Genomic DNA, 25,696 nt, shown 5'->3' on the forward strand with positions numbered 1-25,696 from the left:
AAAAGCTCCCTCGCAGGCAACGCATTAATGTGTTTGTGCTCATACGTTTCTGCGCAGTTCTTTCTGCTCCTCCGCTAGCGTGCTTGCATAGTGGCACCACCTAACGGACGAAAAAAACAACTGGGTAAAGTCTGACGTCACACATATTTGAACTCTTTCATTAGAATGGAAAATGAAAATTGAATTTTCGACCTTTTACAGTTATTTTTTCCGGAGTTTTGACCTCAGATTTGGACTTTTCCCAACTTTTTACATAGGAATCGACCATTTATTTATAATTTTTACCCATTTGCAACTGCTCCATTTTTTGGAAAATTTTGAAAATAACCATTAACCAATCAGATTTCTGGATCCAAAAGTTTAACTTGAACGGAGTTAAAACTCAATTTGTGACCCCGGCCATTCGTGGTTCGGGCCACAGATTAAACTTGCCTAAAATGTTGTTAGAGTATGAACTACTGTCATGTGAACATTTTGAGTACCACTGCCCTACTTTTGCTGCCATCCCTCGGGATAATCCACTTAGTTAAATTATTGTTAAACATGATGTTGTGTCACACCCATTTTTGTTCAAAGGGGGAAAAGCTTGACGTTTGACCTTGATAATGAAATACATATCCAGCCAACCGCAGTGGTGTAGTGGTCTGGCTGGAAATGCATACTTTATTAGACACACTGTAACATAATTTATCTAATCTTCTAATCAATACGTTGCTAATCTGTAATTTTTTTTCCGACAGAGAAGAGGGTTTTTTTTATGGAGAAGAGAATTTTTTGCTTCTGTAGTTACAATTCTTTAACATAACCTTGCTCTTGAAAATGTGACTACTGAATTAACCAATATTGCCTGATTTTTTTTTCTTCTTCTTCTTCTTCTTCTTCTTCTTCTTCTTCTTCTTCTTCTTCATTGTTGGGTTATGTAATCAATGTAACCAAACAGGGTACTGTAAACATGGTTTGACTGGAGACTAAAGTGTGAACAGGGACAGCATCCATCTAGCTCCCCCGTTATTCAGGGGATTAAAAAAAAAATTCCGTCTATCTTTCTATGTCCTTGAAATATATTACATGGATTTTGGGTTTGAAAAACAAAGTAAACAAATAAATAAAATAAAATACGCCCTTTACAATGCGAAAAGAACATTGTATAAGCAATTATCAGATTTATGTTAATGAAGAAAGACATACTGTATTGTATGACTAATATAAAAGTTTGCTTGTTTTGGGTTGCTTGGGATGCACGAATTTCGCTTATCTACTCGAACTTTAGGGTCTGTGCTATTAAAACTTAATTTATACCTAATCATTTGTCTCGTTTGCGTCCGCATAAAATGATAATGATAGAATAGAATGTAGGTATACCCTGTTTATACTGTAAACATAGGTAGGACTGAAAAGAAGTTCCTCAATTTCCACAGCCTGTAAATATGGGATTGCCTTGTACCCTGGTACTGTTTTCGCAGTTATGACGGTAATTGTAAAATAGCATAACTGAATAACTGAAAAGAGACCAGCTTAGTCTGGCTGGGGGACTTTAAACAGGGAGGAGACCAGCTTAGTCTGGCTGGGGGACTTTAAACAGGGAGGAGACCAGCTTAGTCTGGCTGGGGAACTTTAAACAGGGAGGATACCAGCTTAGTCTGGCTGGGGAACTTTAAACAGGGAGGATACCAGCTTAGTCTGGCTGGGGGACTTTAAACAGGGAGGATACCAGCTTAGTCTTGCTGGGGAACCTTAAACAGGGAGGAGACCAGCTTAGTCTTGCTGGGGAACCTTAATTTCGAAGTCGTAAAATTTTGTAGCCAAAATCAAATGTCAGCCCAAAGCAATGACCCTGGGGCTGATTGAGAGGCTGACAAAAAACGCCGACCCCGTCTGAACACGGGAAAAGGCAAAGAAAAAGAAGAAGAATGTTTACAAGTTTTCTTACTTTTCCCTCATAAAGTGTTGTATTAGGTTCTAGGTTTATTTGTAAAAAAAATAATAAAAATAAATGATTTTTGTGAGGTTTACTTGTAATTTTTTCTTCAATTATTTCTAGGATTTATTTTTATGGTTTGCTGCATACTTTGTAGGTGTACTTCTGTACTTGTATAGTTTTCAAGTTTAAAAAAAAAGGTCCATTGCAGTTACTCTAACCTATGAGGTAATCCCCATTGAATATTTCTTCATCATGCTTTTTGACAGTGTTTGACATGCGGTATCCGATGCTATTTTTGACGCTACGATATACTGATAGGTTCTAACGTGTTTTTGGAAAGATTTTTTCTTGAAAAGAACACCAGTAACTTACTCTTCACAGTTGGAGAGTATATATAAGTTACTGTGAAAAATATAAATTACTGTGAAGAGTATTAGTTTCTGATGTTCTTCTTAATTTATCCCATTTCGGCATATTTCCCCACTAACTCGTCGAAATTTTACTTTCCTCCCCACAGGCTCTTCGGTTAAGCAAAACCGCGTTGGGCGACACAACGGTGGGCCAAGTCGTCAATCTACTCAGCAACGATGTCAATCGTTTTTTGGGGCGTTCAAAAACCTTACCATTTCTTTCCTCACAATTTCTTTCATTTCTTGTGTTAATGACTGCTGAAACCCTCCAAGAGATTTCTTGTGTTTGTCATAAAATTTATCTGGGTGTAATAATTGGGGAACTTTAGTTGTGACAAGCATTTAGGTATGCTTAACACAATTGAACATTCCTTTTATTCTTTCATTTATCATTTCTTTCCTTACAATTTCTTTTGTTTGTGTTTTCTTGAATTACCTTTTTTTATGTTTTGTGTCCATTTTTGTTATGTTTTTCCTCCTTCACTCCTCCACTTCTGGTTTTCTGTGTGCTTCTAGGATGGTTCAGATGTTTTGTGTCCATTTTTGTTATGTTTTTCCTCCTTCACTCCTCCACTTCTGGTTTTCTGTGTGCTTCTAGGATGGTTCAGCCGTTTATCTTAGGTCGCTTGATATCCTATTTCAAGGCGGATTCTCCGATGTCGTTGGAAGATGGCCTGTATGCGTGCTCTCATCTGATAGGCGTGCAAGTCGTGTCTCTCGTGTTCTACCACACGAATCAGTTTAATATCTTTCACTGGGGTATGAGAGTGCGCGTCGCATGTTGTACCATTATCTATCGAAAGGTAGGCGCTTCCCCCCGGTGTCCACACACAGTCGTGTGAGACCACCCTGTTTATTTTTTTATACTATATACTTTTAGATAGCATTTTAATTTCCCTGTCCTATAGTATTTATTATTATGTTAAGGCGGTCTCTTCTTGATCCCTTGTGTGCCGCGTCCATTTTTGTTTAGGACTATTGCTCTGAGAAAGGAAAGTAAGGGAAGTATTGTATTATCTATCGAAAGGTAGGCGCTTCCCCGGTGTGAACGCACAATCGTGTGAGACCACCCGGTTTATTTTATACTTTTAGATATCTTTTTACTTCCCTAACCTCAGTAGTGCAGTGGTTAACGCGTTGGACTTTGGATCTGGAAGTTGGTGGTTTGAATCCAAATCAAGCCATAAAAGTTATCTAGGTGTAATAATTGGAGAACGATCTTTGTGACAAGCATTTGAGTGTGGCAAAAAGCTTTCCGGTGTGACGCACAATCGTGTGAGACCACCCTGTTTATTTTATACTTTTAGATATCTTTTTACTTACCTAACCTCAGTAGTGCAGTGGTTAACGCTTTGGACTTTGGATCTGGAAGTTGATGGTTTGAATCCAAATCAAGCCATAAAAGTTATCTAGGTGTAATAATTGGAGAACGATCTTTGTGACAAGCATTTGAGTGTGGCAAAACTCAAGCCATAAAAGTTATCTAGGTGTAATCATTGGAGAACGATCTTTGTGACAAGCATTTGAGTGTGGCAAAATTTTATTTGAACTTTCCTAATTTTTACCTGAACTAATGAGCTGATAATGCTGTTATTGAAAAGGCAAAGAAGGTTTTTAAGTTTTTTTTTTTTTTTCAAGAGGTTTGATAGAGGGAACTGTAACTGCCAAGGTCTTTTCATCTCGAAAGCGAAGGGAGAAGAAAGGATAGGAGAAAGCCAGCCGTTCCGAGAACAAACGTCTTAGACTCTTAGACGAATGACTTCAAACTTCGACTGACTACTAGACAAACTTGGTGGATGATGTTCTATCAGCTATCAGTTCCCCCCCCCCCTTCCAAGAGGTATGATAGAGGGAACTGTAACTGCCAAGCAAGCAAGCAAGCGAAGGGAGAAGAAAGGATAGGAGAAAGCCAGCCGTTCCGAGAACAAACGTCTTAGACGAATGACTTCAAACTTCGACTGACTACTAGACAAACTTGGTGGATGATGTTCTATCAGCTATCAGTTCCCCCCCCCCCTTGAAATAAATAAATAGGTTAAAATATCTAGATAAATTGGTTTTGTGATAATCCTCCCCTATTTCCTCCCCTCTCCTCTATGAAATTTAATCCAACTTTTAGGGCTGTTTGCCCCTACACCTGAACCTCAGATTGTGTTCTGAGATGAGCTTAGAGGAGTATGTAGTACCTGAGTAGGTAGTTAATGATTGTATGGTGAGCGATATTATAACATTCTTAGACTAATGTAAATGCAATTTCTTTGTGTTATTATATCACAATTTTGGTGCTCACTGCAGCATGGTAGGATTTTCCCAATATCTCAATAATCCTAAAATCCAAAGTTTACCTACCATGCTGGCACCGGTCGCTATGCGCATTTTTAAATGTCATAGCTACTCATTTTCCTCACGAGGCTGAGTGGGCCCCGCAACAGCCAGTCACGGAATCAATCATTTGGATGATACAATTTCTTGCCGGAAATCGAACCCGGGTCTCCCGCGTGCAAGGCGAGCGCAGTGACCACTACGCCATGGGAGCTGACATAGTACCTAAGTACTCTAAGTAGTTAATGATTGTATGGTGAGCGATATTATACTAAAAACAGAGTGGAGGGGAGAGAAAATACAAAAGAGCATAGAGAAGCTTTTTGCTTTCAGTTCTATGCGGTTTGAATTCGTCACTTCATCAGCTCCCATGACGTAGTGGTCACTGTGCTCGCCTTGCACGAGGGAGACCCGGGTTCGATTCCCGGCGGGGTCAAGAAATTTGTATCATGCAAATGATTGATTCCGTGACTGGCTGACACTATTCTGGACTCATCTTAAGGACACTATTCTGGACGCTCCTGTGGCATACCGCAATTGAAAAAGTGAAGTTTTACTGTAACTGCTGAGGTCTTATCGTCCCGAATCGAAGATATCAGAAAGCTGGCCGTTCCGAGAACGAACATTATCCCTTCAGAATAAAATCCGCTCCAACTAAGGTGGATGTGGATGACCAGATAGCTTTTCATCGAACATTGGGTAAAACACCTTCACTAAAGACCTTAGCTGTTATACAGTGACGTTAAATAAATCCCTTAAAAAAAAAAAAAAAAAAAAACTTCACGTTACATGTCACATGACGTATATTTGTCGTAAACTTTACCCATGAAAAGCCTCTTTACAAACTAATATCAATCTAGTAAAGTGAAGACAAAGTATTCAAATTAATTTTCCTATTATTATGTTTCTCCTTCCAGGAAAGAAATCCAGCAAATCCGAGGCTCCACGTATATCAAAGGCGTCCTTCTCTCGTTCATCATATTTCACACTCGCATCGCTCTGTTCTGCTCGATCTTAGCGTACGTGCTATCCGGCCATGCTATATCCGCGGAAAAGGTGTTTGTGGTCACGGCCTACTTCAACATTCTGCGCCAAAGTATGACCGTGTTCTTCCCGCAAGGGATAGGCATGACTGCGGAAGCTTTGGTGTCCGTTAACCGACTGCAGGTGAGTGGATGTCCTTTTTTTAGAAAGCTCTTCAGTCCGTAAGAAAAAAGCACACTATTCTGGACTCATCTTAAGGACACTATTCTGGACGCACCTGTGGCATACCGCAATTGAAAGAGTGAAGTTCTACTGTAACTGCTAAGGTCTTATCGTCCCGAAGATATCAGAAAGCTGGCCGTTCCGAGAACGAACATTATCCCTTCAGAATAAAGTCCGCCCCAACTATAAGGTGGGTAGCCAGATAGCTTTTCATCGAACAATGGGTAAAACACCTTCACTAAAGACCTTAGCTGTTATACAGTGACGTTAAATAAATCCCTAAAAAAAAAAAAAAAAACTTCACGTTACATGTCACATGACGTATATTTGTCGTAAACTTTACCCATGAAATATATAAGACCTTGTTTAGACTGCAGGAGTAAAGGGACTTTTCAGTCTCATTCTAGCAGGATAAACAAGGTATATTCTATTCTATGTTTCAGAAATTCCTCCTGTACGACGAAACCCAAGTGGCCCCTCCCCAGCACACCTCGCCCCCGTTTTCCGAAGACAAAGCTCCCTCTTCCCCCTTGTACGAGGACACCATCACATCGCTGCCTCACAACGGCGAAACGGTAACGTCGATGCCGTCCAATCAGGATACGGTGACCAGCGTCACCGGGAACGGCAAGACACCTTCTCAGACTGGTAAGAGAAGGCGTTTTTTTTTTTTTTTTTTTTTTATCAGAAGTAGAAGTATCAGAACCAAGATAAAAATAGGTGGGGACCTCTTGTATCCAGGTTTCACTATATCAGGTTTCTCTCACATCGAGGTTCAGCATGGTGGTTTTCTCCTATATCAAGCTTTTTTTTTTTTAAGAGGTTTGACAGAGGGAACTGTAACTGGCTATGGTCTTCATCGTCCGACAATCGAAGAGAGGAGAGAAAGACAGGGAGTAGGAGAAAGCCAGCGGCGGTTCCGAGAACGGACATTTCCCCATCAGGATAAAATCCGCCCCGGCGGGAATAGGTGGGGACCACCTCTTATATCCAGGTTTCCACAATATCCAGTTTCTCTTATGTCGAGGTTCAGCATGGTGGTTTTCTCCTATATCAAGGTTTTTTCTTCTCTTATATCCAGGTTTTTGGCTCAAAAATGAAGGGCCCAAATTTTTTTCTGTTTTTCTGTAAATTAAAATTGAAAAATCAGCATTGAAAAAAAAAAGTGTTTACCTACTGTTTTTGTTACTTTCTATTATTTCTCTTCTCCTCCAGGTATCTTCATAAAGAACATCAAAGCCAAGTGGTTGCCAGATCAACCGGATTACACGCTGAACGATATAACACTCGATGTGAAACCTGGCAACCTTGTAGCCGTCATTGGACCTGTGGGCTCTGGGAAGGTGAGAATAATACCAAAACACGTATGCTACTCGTATTTAAGGCAGAAACACACTGTCATCACGTGACGTAACGTGATGATAGTGTGTTTCTACCTTTACTTTCCACTTAAGGTACCTACTTGCTTTCTATTACTAAATTTAGGGTGAAGAATAGAATTTCGATGAGACAATGTGGGGCTAGAATAGGGTGGAAAATCTTAAAAAAATAGACTAGAAATTAAATTAAAATAAACACACACTCACACTCAAAAGACTGGTAAACCGGGAAAAGGGATTTTTTTTTTTTCCTTTTTCATTTTGGTAGACACCCTGGTTCCCTATATTTCTATTTTCAGACTTGTCTATTTCAATGGTTTTTATTGACCGAATGAAGTGAACGTTTTAACTCGACCGTTTTGCATTCGGTATGGTTGTTTGTTTGAATATTTGTTCCGTTATAATTCGCGATTGCTTGCTCGGATTTTGATGAAATTTAATACACTTCTGAATCAGATCAATGCACGTCGATGATTAAAATTTGGGGCTCCTACACTAAATGGGGCCCATTTTGGCCCCGATGGGCCCCGGCCATCCAGACCCTAATTCTAGGTAAATCTTTTGTTTCGTTTAAAAGGTTCAAAATCGACCATTCTTTAATTTTATTCTATACATACATGACCCGTCCATATTTCCCTTTTATATATATAGATAGTGATTGACAGGTGTTATAATAGTGTCACCTCTTTTTAATTGTGTATATTTCTATTTTCAGAGTTCTCTATTCCAAGCCATACTCCGTGAGTTGCCCGTATTGGAAGGTAATATTGAGGTGGCTGGGTCTATATCGTATGCATCTCAGGAACCCTGGCTATTCGCTGGCAGTGTTCGCTCCAATATACTGTTTGGATTGCCCATGGAAAAGAACAGATATCGGTGAGCTATGTTCCTTAATATTTTGTAAGTTTTACCACCCACTCACTGTTAGACATACCTGACAGGTACACCTGGTCAGTTTCGCCTGTCAGGTTTACCTAATAGTGTGTGTGTTCATCAGGTATCAGGTAGACCTGACAGACGGACCTGATTAGGTGTACCTATCAGGTCTACCTGATAGTGTGTGTGCTCATCAGGTATCAGGTAGACCTGACTTTCTTTCTTCCTTTCTTTTTTTCTTTCTTTCTTCCTTCCTTTCTTTCTTCCTTTCTTTCTTTCATTCTTTCTTTGTGTCAGTTATCTATGTTCTATTCTATTTCCAGACGCGTAGTCAAGGTGTGCGCCCTCAAAGAGGACTTTGCCCAGCTCCCACTCACTGTTAGACATACCTGACAGTTACACCTGGTCAGTTTCGCCTGTCAGGTTACCTAATAGTGTGTGTGCTCATCAGGTATCAGGTAGACCTGACAGACGGACCTGATTAGATGTACCTATCAGGTCTACCTGATAGTGTGTGTGCTCATCAGGTATCAGGTAGACCTGACTTTCTTCCTTTCTTTCTTTCTTTCTTTCTTCCTTTCTTTCTTTCTTTGTGTCAGTTATCTATGTTCTATTCTATTTCCAGACGCGTAGTCAAGGTGTGCGCCCTCAAAGAGGACTTTGCCCAAAATAAACACACACTCACACTCAAAAGACTGGTAAACCGGGAAAAGGGATTTTTTTTTTTTCCTTTTTCATTTTGGTAGACACCCTGGTTCCCTATATTTCTATTTTCAGACTTGTCTATTTCAATGGTTTTTATTGACCGAACGAAATGAACGTTTTAACTCGAGCGTTTTGCATTCGGTATGGATGTTTGTTTGTTTGAATATTTGTTCCGTTATAATTCGCGATTGCTTGCTCGGATTTTGATGAAATTTAATACACTTCTGAATCAGATCAATAATTGTGTAGCCAGCCTAGTTAGCTTTGTTGGTAGTGCGTCTGCCTTGTAAGCGCTAGGCCGCGGGTTCGATTCCCGCCCGGGGCCACTTCTGAATCAGATCAATGCACGTCGATGATTAAAATTTGGGGCTCCTACACTAAATGGGGCCCATTTTGGCCCCGATGGGCCCCGGCCATCCAGACCCTAATTCTAGGTAAATCTTTCGTTTCGTTTAAAAGGTTCAAAATCAACCATTCTTTAATTTTATTCTTTATAGTGATTGACAGGTGCTATAATAGTGTCACCTCTTTTTAATTGTGTATATTTCTATTTTCAGAGTTCTCTATTCCAAGCCATACTCCGTGAGTTGCCCGTATTGGAAGGTAATATTGAGGTGGCTTAATTGTGTATATTTCTATTTTCAGAGTTCTCTATTCCAAGCCATACTCCGTGAGTTGCCCGTACTGGAAGGTAATATTGAGGTGGCTGGGTCTATATCGTATGCATCTCAGGAACCCTGGCTATTCGCTGGCAGTGTTCGCTCCAATATACTGTTTGGATTGCCCATGGAAAAGAACAGATATCGGTGAGCTATGTTCCTTACTATTTTGTGAGTTTTACCAGCCACTCACTGTTAGACATACCTGACAGGTACACCTGGCCAGTTCCGCCTGTCAGGTTTACCTAATAGTGTGTGTGCTCATCAGATATCAGGTAGACCTGACAGACGGACCTAATTAGGTGTACCTGTCAGGTCTACCTGATAGTGTGTGGTGTGTGCTCATCAGGTATCAGGTAGACCTGACAGACGGACCTGATTAGGTGTACCTATTAGTGTGTATGCTCATAAGGTGTCAGGTAGACCTTACAGATGGACCTGATTAGGTGTGCCTGTCAGGTCTACCTGATAGTGTGTGTGCTCATCAGGTATCAGGCAGACCTGACAGACGGACCTAATTAGATGTACCTATCAGGTCTACCTGATAGTGTTTATGCTCATAAGGTGTCAGGTAGACCTGACAGACGGACCTGATTAGGTGTACCTGTCAGGTCTACCTGATAGTGTGTGTGCTCATAAGGTGTCAGGTATACCTGAGCAGGTGTACCTATCAGGTCTACTTGATAGTGGCTGGCTTTAGAGTTTGGGAATGCTCTCTGGACTGAGTAGCTACTTTAATCAAGTAGCGATTTATTATTATTTTAGTATTTTAGATATTATTATTTTAGTTTCTTCTTCCTTTCTTTCTTTCTTTCTTTCTTTCTTTCTTTATTCCTTTCTTTCTTTCTTCCTTCCTTTCTTTCTTCCTTTCTTTCTTTCTTTCTTCCTTTCTTTCTTTCTTTCTTTCTTTCTTTCTTCCTTTCTTTCTTTCTTCCTCTCTTTCTTTCTTTGTGTCAGTTATCTATGTTCTATTCTATTTCCAGACGCGTAGTCAAGGTGTGCGCCCTCAAAGAGGACTTTGCCCAGCTCCCGTCCGGGGATCGAACCCTGGTAGGTGACAAGGGCGTTTCACTCAGTGGCGGTCAGAGGGCTCGTATATCCCTAGCCAGGGCCGTGTACAAGAGGGCGGATGTGTACCTGCTGGATGATCCATTGTCTGCTGTGGACGCTCATGTAGGAAAACATTTGTTTGAGGACTGTATTACCGGTAAGTGGCGTGCTCTGGGGGGGAATTTATTACACTTGGTATGTAAAAATATTTTCCTTTTCTAAAAAAAAAAAATCACCTTTCTGCAATCTCAGGGGCAGAGTTGAGTTATCACTCTAGGCTTGCACACCGGAGTTCCCCGGTTCGATTCTCGATGGGGTCGAAGTTTTTTCGGCTCTGCGCTTGGAGTTCGCGGTGCACTCAGCCTCGTGAGGACAAGTGAGTAGCTACTTTAATCGAGTAGCGACCAGTGGCGGCATTACCAGGGTAGATTGATGATACGATTAGATGAAATAATAAATGAGGCACTTAGTAATGCTGGGATACCCACTAAATTGTGAAAAAGCTCTCTGCTTTACCACAAAGATTCATGATTTGATTTTGATTTTCTATTCTAATTCTCGTTTCACGTCCAAGCTTCCTAAAAGAGAAGACCGTGATGTTGTTCACGTATTCTATTCTTATTTTAGTCCTATTCGAGCAGTAGAAGCATGGAATATTCTATTCTAATTCATGATTTCACGTTTGTATAATTCTCATTTCACGTTCAGGTTTCCTAAAAGAGAAGACCGTGATGTTGATCACGCACCAAATCCAATATCTCACGCACGTAGATCACGTCATGCTTTTGGAGAAGGGCTCCGTGGAGGCATTTGGTACCACTACCCAACTTCTCGCGTCTGGACTGGACTTTACCCAATTATTGGACGCCCCTGAAGAGGAAGACAAGGCAGAAAATGAAGTGGATGATAATGCGAGTGGAACATTGTTGCATCCTAGACAGAGCTCTGTGAGGGTAAGTTGATATTGTAAGGTGGTTATACACAGGGTAGGCTAGGCTAGGCTAGGCTTGAAGCAATTATTAGACACCCCTGAAGAGGAAGACAAGGCAGAAAATGAAGTGGATGATAATGCGAGTGGAACATTGTTGCATCCTAGACAGAGCTCTGTGAGGGTAAGTTATATTATATGCTTGAGAAGCCTGGAAAAATTACTTGTTTGGTTTTGTAAAATTACTTTTTTAGGCCCTATGTTACTGTGACCTGACTATGTAGATCTATCAAGGAAAAAATCAATCTACTTAGGTATTAGGGGGCATTTAATTTGTTTGTAATTTTGTTTGTTTCATCATAACTTTCCAACGATTCATCCGATTTTGATGAAATTTGGCAATTGTGTTTAACACTATAGATTAGAATAGAATATACCTTGTTTATCCTGCCCGAATAGGACTGAAAAGTCCCTTTACCCCAGCAGTCTAAACAAGGTCTCGTATATTCTTGGAGAAGGGCTCCGTGGAGGCATTTGGTACCACTACCCAACTCCTCGCGTCTGGACTGGACTTCACCCAATTATTGGACGCCCCTGAAGAGGAAGACAAGACAGAAAATGAAGTGGATGATAATGCGAGTGGAACATTGTTGCATCCTAGACAGAGCTCTGTGAGGGTAAGTTGATATTTATGCTTGAGCTTCTATGGTTTTGTACTGGCGCTATCAAACCAAAAGAGGGGGAACGGGCTTCAGTATAGTAGAAATCGTTAAATACGACTTGGTTATAAGCTATAAGCTAAATTTCCTTTAAGAATGGGCTATTCATTTTGTACCGAAGCCAAAAATTTGGGTCGCCTTTTTTTGGGGATAACTAAAAAAAAGCTTCTCTTAGGCCAACCATTCACTACCAGATAGACCTGACAGGTACACCTGATAGTGTGTGTGCTCATCAGGTATCATTTAGACCTGAGGGGTGGACCTGATCAGATGTACCTGTCAGGTCTACCTGATAGTGTGTGGCTGGCCTTTGGACACCCCAGAAAAAGAAGAAGCAGAAGAAGACAAGGCAGAAAATGAAGTGGATGATAATGCGAGTGGAACATTGTTGCATCCTAGACAGAGCTCTGTGAGGGTAAGTTATATGCTGAAAAGCCTGGAAAAATTACTTGTTTGGTTCTGTAAAATTACTTTTTAGGCCCTATTTTACTGTGACCTGATTATGTAGATCTATCAAGGAAAAAATAAAATCAATCTACTTAGGTATTAGGGGGCATTTAATTTGTTTGTAATTTTGTTTGTTTCATCATAACTTTACAACGATTCATCCGATTTTGATGAAATTTGGCAACTGTGTTTAACACTATAAAGGAAATTTCCTCTTTTGGACTCGATTGGACCTCCCGGGGCCCTGTAAGGTCATTTTTACTTTCCTTATCCTATAGGAAGGAAAGTAATGTAATCGGGTCAAATTTTCGATGGTCAGTTTTTAGTGTCAAAACACGTTACAACTAACAATTCAATAAAAAGACCTTGCTTAACTAGAAAAAAAGGTAAATGTGAATTAATAGGTTGGTAGTAGAGAATGACAATGAAATAGAATACAACAGGTAAAGATAGGTAGGTAGTAGTAGAGACTACACTATAAAGGAAATTTCCTCTTGGATTTCGGACTCGATTGGACCTCCCGGGGCCCTGTAAGGTCATTTTTACTTTCCTTCCTATAGGAAGGAAAGTAATTTAATCGGGTCAAATTTTCGATGGTCAGTTTTTAGTGCCAAAACACGTTTTGAGGTCCCTAGAGCCTAAATCCAAAGTTAGCCATTGGTCCGTGTGTGTGTCTGTCTGTAAACAAAATATCTCGAGAACGGTAAGAGCTAGAGACTTGAAATTTGGTATGTAGCTGTCCAATGTGAAAAGGATGCGACACGAAACTTTTGGTTCAGACCGGTGCAACGCTTGGCGGCATTTTACCGCTTTTTGGCGGTTTTCGGTGTAATTTAACTATATCTCGGGAACGGTATAAGCTAGATCGAAACTTTTGGTTAAGACCGGTGCAACGCTTGGCGGCATTTTACCGCTTTTTGGCGGTTTTCGGTGTAATTTAACTATATCTCGGGAACGGTATAAGCTAAAGATTTAAAATTTGGTATGTAGTTCACAAATGTGACAAGGATGCAACACAAAACGTTTGGTTAAAATAGGTGTTGCGGTTGGCGGTATTTTGACCGCTTTTTGGCGGTTTTCAGCTATATCGATAACCGTTTGTTAGAGATATTGTAAATGTTACAACAGAACACCCAAATAAGCACCATTCAATAGGATAAGGAAAGTCGTGTGATGTTCACACCAGACACCGCTTTTTGGCGGTTTTCAGCTATATCGACTAAACGGTTAGAGATATTGTAAATGTTACAACAGAATAAAAGAATGTTATTGTTATATTATTGTAAATGTTACAGGACATTTTATTTTATTAAAGTTAAAATAGGAAAGTGGAAAAAAGGAAATTGCTTATTTTTTGTACTACTTACCTATTATTGTTTCAGCTCTTTTATTTTAACACTGTTAAATTCTATTCACAGAGTGTAGCTTCGTCAATAGATGACATGGGGAACTACGAGGAACTACTGGGCGACCAAGAAATGCGAAGTACAGGGGGGATCAGCTCGCACGTGTTCAAATCTTATTTCCTGGCGGGAGGCAGCGTGCTGTTCCTCTTCTATATGTTCCTCACGTTTGTGTTCACTCAAGTATTTGCCAGCGGGAGCGACTATTGGATTACTTACTGGTAAGTATTATCTACAGCAGTGTTTCCCAACCTGGGCGATGGAGATTTTCATTGGGGTGATGAAGCCTTAGGGGGCGATCAATAAAAGGAGCGATAAAGGGGGCGATGGCTATCTAGGGGCAAAAATGCAAGTAGGTTGTCTGTCTTTTTTGCGTTTGGAAATCTTAATCATTAGTATATTTATGTTGGGGGGGGATCACAGTTCCGATAATCTGTACAAATTCTGAAAGGGAGCGATCGTAGAGAAAAGGTTGGGAAACACTGATCTACAGCATGGCTTAGAAGTCCTAGTGAACCCCCTAGTAACTTTGGAACGGTTTGGATTTGGTATGTCGCATCCCTTGTTCAGGATGAAAAAAATCTCGCCTCCCGCATCTATTAAAAAAATAAAATAAAATTGAAATAATAAAGGAGGCACTTAGTAATGCTGGGATACCCACTAAAGTTGTGAAAAAGCACAAAGATTCATTATTTGATTTTGATTTTCTATTCTAATTCTCGTTTCACGTCCAGGTTTCCTAAAAGAGAAGACCGTGATGTTGATCACGCACCAAATCCAATATCTCACGCACGTAGATCACGTCATGCTTTTGGAGAAGGGCTCCGTGGAGGCATTTGGTACCACTACCCAACTTCTCGCGTCTGGACTGGACTTTACCCAATTATTGGACGCCCCTGAAGAGGAAGACAAGGCAGAAAATGAAGTTGATGATAATGCGAGTGGAACATTGTTGCATCCTAGACAGAGCTCTGTGAGGGTAAGTTGATATTGTAAGGTGGTTATACACAGGGCTAGGCTAGGCTAGGCTTGAAGCAATTATTAGACACCCCTGAAGAGGAAGACAAGGCAGAAAATGAAGTGGATGATAATGCGAGTGGAACATTGTTGCATCCTAGACAGAGCTCTGTGAGGGTAAGTTGATATTGTAAGGTGGTTATACACAGGGAAATTATATCATTGGTGTAAATTGATTGATTTGTATAGGATTAACAGCCTGTAAGGAGCTAAAAAAAAAAATAAAAGTTGATGAAATTATATCATTGGTGTAAATTGATTGATTTGTATAGGATTAACAGCCTGTAAGGAGCTAAAAAAAAAAATAAAAGTTGATGAAATTATATCATTGGTGTAAATTGATTGATTTGTATAGGATTAACAGCCTGTAAGGAGCTAAAAAACTGTATTACCGGTAAGTGGCGTGCTCTGGGGGGAATTTATTACACTTGGTATGTAAAAATATATCCATTTTCCTTTTCAAAAAAAAAAAATCTCATCACCTTTCTGCAATCTCAGGGGCGAAGTTGAGTTATCACTCTAGTTCCCCGGTTCGATTCTCGATGGAGTCGAAGTTTTTTCGGCTCTGTGCTTGGAGTTCGGGGTGCACTCAGCCTCGTGAGGACAAGTGAGTAGCTACTTTAATCGAGTTGCGAGCTGTTGGGAGCTAAAAAAAGTTGATGAAATTATATAATTGATGTAAAGCGATTAGCTCGGTAGATGATTAGCCGTCTTAGCACGTTTTACAAGTCCTTCTTTTACCCTCTACTTAAATCCCCTCAATATTTTCTCTTTTCAGTGTATTTGGGCAAAAAAACGTCCGAGTTACGGCTGAAAACCGCGCTACGTACCGATGAGAGGGTGAGATTAATGAATGAAATCATATCTGGAATTCAAGTGATCAAGATGTACGCCTGGGAGAGTGGCGGCATTACCAGGGTAGATTGATGATACGAGTAGATGAAATAATAAAAGAGGCACTTGGTAATGCGGGAATACCCACTAAAGTTGTGAAAAAGCACAAAGATTCATGATTCGATTTTGATTTTCTATTCTAATTCTCGTTTCACGTCCAGGTTTCCTAAAAGAGAAGACCGTGATGTTGATCACGCACCAAATCCAATACGCCTGGGAGCGGTCATTCGCCAGTATGGTCAGAAATGCTAGAAAGTAAGTTAAAAGTATATTCGCCAGCCTAGTTAGCTTAGTTGGTAGTGCGTCTGCCTTGTAAGCGCTAGGCCGCGGGTTCGATTCCCGCCGTGACTTCTATAGCTCTTCTGTTAAATTCTATTCACAGAGTGTAGCTTCGTCAATAGATGACATGGGGAACTACGAGGAACTACTGGGCGACCAAGAAATGCGAAGTACAGGGGGGATCAGCTCTCACGTGTTCAAATCTTATTTCCTGGCGGGAGGCAGCGTGTTGTTCCTCTTCTATATGTTCCTCACGTTTGTGTTCACTCAAGTATTTGCCAGCGGGAGCGACTATTGGATTACTTATTGGTAAGTATTATCTACAGCAGTGTTTCCCAACCTGGGCGATGGAGATTTTCATTGGGGCGATAAGGGGGGCGATCAATAAAAGGAGCGATAAAGGGGACGATGGCTATCTAGGGGCAAAAATGTAAGTAGGTTGTCTGTCTTTTTTGCGTTTGGAAATCTTAATCATTAGTATTTATTTCAATATTAAATAAACTATACCTTAGAAAGGTTCTATACCTTAGAAATGCTGAAACGATGTTATTCCTTTTCAACCTTTTTTTTTTTAAATAACAAAAAATACATACCATTTTTGACACTGGTAGGCTGAAGGCCTCTAATGGGACTAGAACCTCTAGTTACTAGAGGTTCTAGTCCCATTGGGATTACCCATATCTATTACTTAACAATAATAACAAAAGATTATATGGTGCTCCATGAAATTCGACGTAGATTTCAAAATTTAAAAAATGGGTTCTCATTTGAAGTCCTCGAGAAAGCACGACTTTTATCCAATAAGTACCACTTTGGGAATCCACTTCGGGTTAATTTCAGTGAACCATTTGGAACGGGTGTTATCCCTGCCAATTTTTTCTAACCACTGTTCTTAGTGAACCAAGTTTGACTGTAATTCGCTTCTTTTTTTTTTTTCTCTCAATTAACCCGGCTATTATTTTGTTAAGGTGGTCTCTTGTTGATCCCTTGTGTGTCGCGTTCCACTTTTGTTTAGGACTATTGCTCTTAATTAACATGGTTCGACCGTAATTCGTTTTCTCCTTCCAGGGTGAACAGTGAAGAAGCGGCGGGCTCGAATTCCACCAATCACAGCACGGCTCACTCGGTCATTTCCGGTGAAACTTCGGAACTGCTCGTGCCCGCTTCCCCTCTCCTGTTCAACCTTCCCCTCACGCGCCTCGACTTTATCTATTTGTTTACGGCGATCACGATTACCATGGTGATACTGACTGTGATAAGGTCGATGGCGTACGTGCGCATGTGTATGCGCGCCAGTATGCGCCTGCACAATCAGATGTTCGACAGCATTACGCAGGCCACGATGTACTTCTTCAACAAGAACCCTTCTGGTGAGTGACAAAGGGAACAAACACTCTCAACCGTAGATTCATATGTATAAACCAGTGGTTGACCCGTCTTTTGTACGGGATTAGCGCGGATTTAGAGGCATGACTTTAAAGCACCGCCATTTTGAATCAGGATGGAATGTGACGAATTTAAGTAGCCTATGTCACCCTCGGTACTCTTTTAACAACCGCAAAAAAAAAAAGAAAAAAAATCAACAAAACTGGTCAAGACAGACAGACATACAAACGAACAGACAGAAATCTATATAAATAAAATTGTAGAAAAAAAATCAACAAAACTGGTCAAGACAGACAGACATACAAACGAACAGACAGAAATCTATATAAATAAAATTGTAGATTTGTGAAATTATTAGCTATTCTTACCCCTTTTGTATCCCGTCTTAAGACGGGGTCGGTGTTTTTTGTCAGCCTCAAAATTAGCCCTGGGGTGATTGCTTTGGACTGACATTTGGTTTTGGCTACAAAAATCGCTATTTCTTTACCAAGGGGAAAAAAAATCACTCGTTTAAATTTCTTATTTGATTCCAATCAATCTGTCTGGTTTCAGGCCGAATTCTCAACCGATTCTCCAAGGACATTGGCGCCATAGACGAGCTTCTGCCGAACATCGAAAAAAAATCACTCGTTTAAATTTCTTATTTAATTCCAATCAATTTCTCTGGTTTCAGGCCGAATTCTCAACCGATTCTCCAAGGACATTGGCGCCATAGACGAGCTTCTGCCGAACATCCTGATCGATCTGTTTCAAATCGGTCTGACACTGATCGGTAAGAGTTACCATATACCTGAGTCCTATGTCTTGGAATTTCTGGGAGATTCAGATTATGTAGTAGATATTAGAATAAACCCGGGGTGCTTAACCTTTTCAGAGGAAGATAATAATAATAATAGTGCTTATTTATACTGCTCGCATAGGACTGAAAAGTCCCTTTACTCCAGCAGTAGGCTACTACTACTATTGTGGTCAAATTCTCAAATTATATTGAGGATAAAATTCCATACCTCGGCTGGGATTGAACCCACGCCCTCCTGTTTACCAGAGGATAAAATTCCATACCTCGGCTGGGATTGAACCCACACCCTCCTGTTTACCAGGCGAGCGCCTTGACCACTACACCACCGAGGCAGGTGGTGTAGTGGTCGGTGTAGAAGATCGACTTGAATTTTCAATACAGTCTTGCGATTGAATGAGAGAGTTGACTCTGAATTCGGTCCTCAAGTTTGAAGTAATCGGGTGTGTACAAGATGATATTGGCAGGTTCAATCACTACTGGGTGTGCTGGATGCGACTTGAAACGAATCCGCGATCGACCGGTCGGGCAGCCCTGTTATATAGGAATAAAAGAAAGATGTTTTTAAGTTACATTAAATAAACCATTATCGTTGTGTTTTGCAGGTATCATCGTGGTGGTGGGCGTGGTCAACTATTGGCTCCTCATACCTACGTTCATCATACTGGTAGTCTTCTACGTACACTCAAGTTTGGAGTAATCGGGTGTGTGAGATGATATTGGCAGGTTCAATCACTGCTGGGTGTGCTGGATGCGACTTGAAACGAATCCGCGATTGACCGGTTGGGCAGCCCTGTTATATAGGAACAAAAGAAAGATGTTTTTAAGTTACATCAAATGATCAAATAAACCATTATCGTTATGTTTTGCAGGTATCATCGTGGTGGTGGGCGTGGTCAACTATTGGCTCCTCATACCTACGTTCATCATACTAGTAGTCTTCTTTTTATCTTTTCTTTTGAAGAGGTTTGATAGGAAGAACTTGAATTGCTAAGGTCTTATCATCCCGAAATCGAAGAGAGAAGGAAGCCTCAAGTTTGGAGTAATCGGGTGTATAAGATGATATTGGCAAGTTCAATCACTGCTGGGTGTGCTGGATGCGACTTGAAACAATAAAGATAAGAACAAAAGAAAGATGTTTTTAAGTTACATTAAATAAACCATTATCGTTGTGTTCTGCAGGTATCATCGTGGTGGTGGGCGTGGTCAACTATTGGCTCCTCATACCTACGTTCATCATACTGGTAGTCTTCTACGTACTGCGGGTGTACTATTTATCCACGTCTCGCAGCGTCAAACGACTGGAAGGTAAGGTGGTGCCTGGGTTCGATGCCCAAGGTTGACAAAAAAAAATCCACTTCTATTTTCTTTTGAAGAGGTTTGATAGGAAGAACTTGAATTGCTAAGGTCTTATCATCCCGAAATTGAAGAGAGAAGGAAGGAGAAAGCCAGCCGTTCCAAGAACGAACATTATCCGTTCAGGATAAGACCCCGGGTGGGAATTGAACCCGCGGCCTAGCGCTTACAAGGCAGCCGCGCTACCAACCAAGCTAACTAGGCTGGCATTTGAAAGACATTCTCATTACCTTATACAAATTAAAAATTATAGCTTATTACAAATATCTGAAAAAAAATTCACTTTTTATCTTTTCTTTTGAGGACGTTTGATAGGAGGAACTTGAATTGCTAAGGTCTTATCATCCCGAAATCGAAGAGAGAAGGAAGGAGAAAGCCAGCCGTTCCGAGAACGAACATTATCCGTGGGAATTGAACCCGCGGCCTAGCGCTTACAAGGCAGACGCGCTACCAACCAAGTTAACTAGGCTGGCATTTGAAAGACATTCTCATTACCTTATACAAATTAAAAATTATAGCTTATTACAAATATCTTTGTACAGGTTCCCTATAAATTAATTATTGGTCATAGAAACAAACACAGACAGAAAAAGAATTGACAAATGTGTAACGCAACTTAAGCTTAGAAACCCATTTTTAGTCCGTCCTTCCTTTATTATTACAATAGTAATAAAAAAGGTATAAGGGACGGACTATTGTATTCGCTTCGGTGTCGTCTTGGATTTCAACAGTTTTTCAGCCCTTAACAGACCTGTTAAGCTAACAGTCTGTTAAGTTACATTTGATTGCCAGCCTAGTTAGCTTAGTTGGTAGTGCGTCTGCCTTGTAAGCGCTAGGCCGCGGGTTAGATTCCCGCCCGGGGCGGATTTTATCCTGATGGGATAATGTTCTTCCTTCTCTCTTCGATTTCGGGACGATAAGACCATAGCAGTTACAGTTCCCTCTGTCAAACCTCTTTAAAAAAAAGAAAAAAAATTTCAGGTCGCACAGGAGCCGGTAAATCCTCTCTAATTCAGGCCCTGTTCCGTTTGGCGATAAACGAGGGTTCGATTCGCATTGACTCCATAGAAACATCCTCTCTAGGTCTACATGACCTGAGAGCCCGTCTCTCCATTATACCTCAGGTAATCCATAGTATTTCAGCTTAGTATTTTCAATGTAAATGTGCATGCAGTTTCTTTGTGTTATTATGTCACAACTTTGGTGCTCACTGCAGCATTGTAGGACTCTTCCCAATATCTCAATAATCCTAAAATCCAATGTTTACCTACCATGCTGGCACCGGTCGCTATGCGCATTTATATGGGCAGGATTTATGTAAATAAACTATAAACAGAGAGTAGATCAGCGTCTAGCTAAGGGACTATAAACAGGGAGAAGACTAGTCCAAATTTCCTCACGCTTTATCAATAGCGAAGGTTGAGTGCGAAGGGCATCCCACTCGGAAAAGTTTGTTTAGCCAGAACCAGTTGGCCTCAAAGCGATCACTCTAAAGCTGATTAAAAGGCCGACGACAAACGCCGACCCCATCTGAACATTAGAAAAGGCGAAGAAGAAGAAGATTTAATGTGGCAGGATTCTCCAAAAGGAACTAGCTCTTCCACGCAACCCAAATGCTATCAACATAAATCGACTTAGCGCATAGAATAGAATGGAATCACTCACATCCAGACCTACTTTTCAAAGCAAGATTGAATAGAATAGTCTATCATATGGTAATGGTAATATAAGTACTTTTATTGTACAAAATTTTCAACAAATATTGAACAAATTGAACAAAGCAAAATAACAAATATATAACAACTTTCGTATTCATCTTGTACAGTCAAATAGGTATTTCCGATCCAATGATATTGGATGGTAATGGTAAATGGTAATATAAGTACTTTTATTGTACAAAATTTTCAAAAAATATTGAACAAATTGAATAAAGCAAAATAACAAATATATAAATTTACAGTAAACAATAAATAAACTTATTTTCGCTTATCAATTGTTCTTTTTTTTTACATTTAAAGTATGATAAACCCAATGTGGCTAGGCACGGGTGGGGTTTATTATTTTTCCTTTTGTCTTTTTTCCAATTATTATTTTTTGAAAACTCTTTCCCTTAGGTACTTGCTTTTTTACTATTTTTTAGATGGTATATTACATGTGATATTAAATAATAAAAAATAAATGAAATCATATAAGAGAATGAGGGACTCTATCCTGTAGGTTCGTTCTTCAGAGATTACAAGCCAAAAATACAAGCCACAAGCCTAAAAGAAAGGGGAAAAAATAACTAACCTGGAAAACATTGATGATAAATGTATGATGTAAACTTTAGATCCTAAATTGATCATATTAAAAACATTGAATAATGTTTTCCAAGTTAGTTTTCAAACTTTTCCTCTTTCTTCTTGACTTGTAGTCTCTGAAGAAAGAAGATTGAAGAAAGACCGTATACTGGATGGCGACTCATAAGAATCTAAACTTTCAAACGATAGAATTTCCAACCATCAGGGTCACCCTATCACTTCTCATTTTCGAGTAGGTGCCTAATCAATCAAATTAATGGCTCGATATTTTTCTCCAACAGCTTCCACGTTCAGTAATGAGTTTACATATAGGAAGCCTCTTGGTTAGTGAACAAATTACGAGGTTCATAATCTATTAGTAATCTGTAATCCGTCAAAAACCTGGATGTGAAAGTATAGGAAGCCTCTTGGTTAGTGAACAAATTACGAGGTTCATAATCTATTAGTAATCTGTAATCCGTCAAAAACCTGGATGTGAAAGCAGAGGCCAAAATGATGAGACCTTTCCAAAATGATATTGGTTTATGAAAATTATTGGGCTTTCCCAAAACATTAAGTGGGCTTTTAAAAGCCGTTAAACCTTGAATAGTGGTCTTTATTATCATTACATATTATTGTTTGCATTTCCTCTATCCATTCCAGGTATATGTTCATAGCTTCGAATCGTGCGTTTGGCTTCTGGCTAGACGCTGTCTGTTTAGTTTACATAGCTCTGGTTACGTTCAGTTTCTTCGTAACTGGTAAACATTTCTTCGGTGGCGATGTTGGACTGGCCATCACTCAGGCCATCGGACTTACCGGCATGTTCCAATGGGGTAAGTTGTAGGGTGCTTTTTCCCCTCTTTTGGCTTGATAATAATAATAATAATAATAGACTCTTGAGTGGAAGGCAACCACTAGGCGAGGTTAACGCCTTAGGCGTTCTCTACCACCTAACTGCATTTCCTCTATCCATTCCAGGTATATGTTCATAGCTTCGAATCGTGCGTTTGGCTTCTGGCTGGACGCTGTCTGTTTGGTTTACATAGCTCTGGTTACGTTCAGTTTCTTCGTAACTGGTAAACATTTCTTCGGTGGAGATGTTGGACTGGCCATCACTCAGGCCATCGGACTTACCGGCATGTTCCAATGGGGTAAGTTGAAGGGTGCTTTTTCCCCTCTTTTGACTCGATAGTCCCTGTACTAAACCATAGGAACTCTGTCAGAAGAGGGGAAATCGTTTCCGTTTCCGAAAGAAAAATTAGACATTTTTTGCTTCCCTGTACTAAACCATAGGAATAGTCCCTGTACTAAACCATAGGAACTCTGTCAGAAGAGGGGAAATCCTTTCCGTTCCCGAAAGAAAAATTACACATTTTTTGCTTACCATGCAGAAGGTCCCGGGTTCGAATCCCACCATCGACAAAAATTTGCTGGTGTAAAGGGACTTTGAGTCTCATTCGAGCAGGATACGAGTAAAGGAGGTATATTCTAATCTACCCACTGAAAATGTATTTCCGTCTGTCCGCACATAGGTATGTGATAGTCCCTGTACTAAACCATAGGAACTCTGTCAGAAGAGGGGAAATCGTTTCCGTTTCCGAAAGAAAAATTAGACATTTTTTGCTTACCATGCAGAAGGTCCCGGGTTCGAATCCCACCATCGACAAAAATTTGCTAAGGTAAAGGGACTTTTAGTCTCATTCGAGCAGGATACGAGTAAAGGAGCTATATTCTAATCTACCCACTGAAAATGTATTTCCGTCTGTCCGCACACAGGTATGCGTCAAAGCGCGGAGTTCGTTAACCAAATGACCTCCGTGGAGCGGGTCCTCGAGTATTCCAACATCGAGAAGGAGCCGCCCCTGGAGTCTGCCCTGGAGCATAAGCCCCCGCCCGGCTGGCCTGTGCGGAGTTCGTCAATCAAATGACCTCTGTGGAGCGGGTCCTCGAGTATTCCAACATCGAGAAGGAGCCGCCCCTGGAGTCTGCCCTGGAGCATAAGCCCCCGCCCGGCTGGCCTGGGGGTAAAGGGACTTTTAGTCTCATTCGAGCAGGATACGAGTAAAGGAGGTATATTCTAATCTACCCACTGAAAATGTATTTCCGTCTGTCCGCACATAGGTATGCGTCAAAGCGCGGAGTTCGTTAACCAAATGACCTCCGTGGAGCGGGTCCTCGAGTATTCCAACATCGAGAAGGAGCCGCCCCTGGAGTCTGCCCTGGAGCATAAGCCCCCGCCCGGCTGGCCTGACCAGGGGCGGATAGAGTTCAACTCGATGAGCCTGCGCTACGGCCCGGCGGAACCGCCCGTGTTGAAGAACTTGACGTTCACCATTCAGCCGCGGGAGAAGGTCGGCATTGTGGGTGAGTGAATGTCTCCTGATTTTTTTTTTTTTTTTTTTTTTTTTTTTTTTTTTTCTTGTCATATCCTATAGACCTATAGGAAAGAAAGTAATATTTTTTCAATGCTATTTACCTACTGTCTTAGGCAAAACGTGGCATTATAATTCATTGTTTTAGGTTCCTTAGGCCAGTAATAGTGGATTTCAACAGTTCTTCAGCCCTTAACAGGCCTGTTAAGCTAACAGTCTGTTGAGTTACATTTGATTTGTGTAGACTTAACAGAGCCGTTAAGTTAACTGGCCTGTTAGAGGCTACAAAATAAGTTGATGAAACCCACCCCCAGTAAGACTATTGCTATTAAAGCCTTGATTATAATCATAAAAATTGTTCGTAATTAAGGAACTATTCTATTCTCTATTTCAGGTCGCACAGGAGCCGGTAAATCCTCTCTAATTCAGGCCCTGTTCCGTTTGGCGATAAACGAGGGTTCGATTCGCATTGACTCTATAGAAACATCCTCCCTAGGTTTACATGACCTAAGAGCCCGTCTCTCCATTATACCTCAGGTAATCCTTAGTATTTCAGCTTAGTATTTTCAGTGTATTTCTTAAATTCAATCCTGTCTTCGGTGCAATAGTCCTACATACTGGACTCCGCACACAGGAGCTTCGCCAGGAAAGACCCCCATTTTAATGTAATGTAATCTAATCCTGTCTTGGCCAGCCTAGTTAGCTTGGTTGGTAGTGCGTCTGTCTTGTAAGCGCTAGGCCGCGGTTTCGATTCCCGCCCGGGACGGATTTCATTCTCTCCGGATAATATTCGTTCGCGGAACGGCTGGCTTTCTCTTATCATGTCTTCCTTCTGTCTTCGATTTCGGGACGATAAGACCTTAGCAGTTACAGTTCCCTCTATCAAACCTCTTGTCTAGTCTTCTGTCGCAATTCTATTCTAGTCCACGCAACAGCGCTGCGCGGCGATAGAACGTTGAAAGTCCACTTCCCCATGGATCAGTCAAGTTAAGTGACGTTGCGCGTGGTTAGTATCCGGAGGGGTGACCATGTGGTCAATCGTGTACTGTCTTTTTCCGACCCTACTCTGGCTGGGTGAGGTTTAACCCCTTCTTCATTCCAACTTTTTTTTTTTCTCTTCAGGAACCTGTCCTATTTTCGGGCAGCATGCGTAAGAATCTGGACCCGTTCGACGAGTATCCGGATGCTGTACTATGGAATGCACTGGAAGAGGTCGAACTCAAACCCATGGTTCAAGAAATGGCAGGGGGACTCAACACCAAAATGTCCGAAGGTAAGAACCAAAAAAT

General features: G+C 40.8%; 1 protein-coding gene across 1 annotated transcript in view; it reads left to right on the forward strand.

The window, feature by feature from the left end:
* The first annotated feature begins 2,900 nt into the window (after nucleotides 1–2,900).
* Nucleotides 2,901–25,696, forward strand: part of LOC103510612 (probable multidrug resistance-associated protein lethal(2)03659) — a 31,883-nt gene continuing 9,087 nt past the window's right edge. The window contains exons 1-23 of the mRNA XM_026824622.1: nucleotides 2,901–3,169; nucleotides 5,571–5,820; nucleotides 6,303–6,507; nucleotides 7,075–7,202; nucleotides 7,954–8,114; nucleotides 10,462–10,685; nucleotides 11,237–11,485; nucleotides 11,711–11,717; nucleotides 11,953–12,133; nucleotides 14,041–14,246; nucleotides 14,497–14,573; nucleotides 14,760–14,929; nucleotides 15,085–15,159; nucleotides 16,319–16,524; nucleotides 17,284–17,585; nucleotides 18,275–18,373; nucleotides 19,580–19,735; nucleotides 20,735–20,877; nucleotides 21,579–21,613; nucleotides 22,696–22,868; nucleotides 24,157–24,399; nucleotides 24,802–24,944; nucleotides 25,530–25,680. Coding sequence (XP_026680423.1) covers nucleotides 2,931–3,169; nucleotides 5,571–5,820; nucleotides 6,303–6,507; nucleotides 7,075–7,202; nucleotides 7,954–8,114; nucleotides 10,462–10,685; nucleotides 11,237–11,485; nucleotides 11,711–11,717; nucleotides 11,953–12,133; nucleotides 14,041–14,246; nucleotides 14,497–14,573; nucleotides 14,760–14,929; nucleotides 15,085–15,159; nucleotides 16,319–16,524; nucleotides 17,284–17,585; nucleotides 18,275–18,373; nucleotides 19,580–19,735; nucleotides 20,735–20,877; nucleotides 21,579–21,613; nucleotides 22,696–22,868; nucleotides 24,157–24,399; nucleotides 24,802–24,944; nucleotides 25,530–25,680 — 3,823 coding nt within the window. The 5' untranslated portion in view covers nucleotides 2,901–2,930. The remainder of the gene's footprint in view (nucleotides 3,170–5,570; nucleotides 5,821–6,302; nucleotides 6,508–7,074; nucleotides 7,203–7,953; nucleotides 8,115–10,461; nucleotides 10,686–11,236; nucleotides 11,486–11,710; nucleotides 11,718–11,952; nucleotides 12,134–14,040; nucleotides 14,247–14,496; nucleotides 14,574–14,759; nucleotides 14,930–15,084; nucleotides 15,160–16,318; nucleotides 16,525–17,283; nucleotides 17,586–18,274; nucleotides 18,374–19,579; nucleotides 19,736–20,734; nucleotides 20,878–21,578; nucleotides 21,614–22,695; nucleotides 22,869–24,156; nucleotides 24,400–24,801; nucleotides 24,945–25,529; nucleotides 25,681–25,696) is intronic.

Source organism: Diaphorina citri, unplaced genomic scaffold (genome assembly GCF_000475195.1).
Source record: "Diaphorina citri unplaced genomic scaffold, Diaci psyllid genome assembly version 1.1 scaffold623, whole genome shotgun sequence".
NCBI classification, from domain to species: Eukaryota; Metazoa; Arthropoda; class Insecta; order Hemiptera; family Psyllidae; genus Diaphorina; species Diaphorina citri.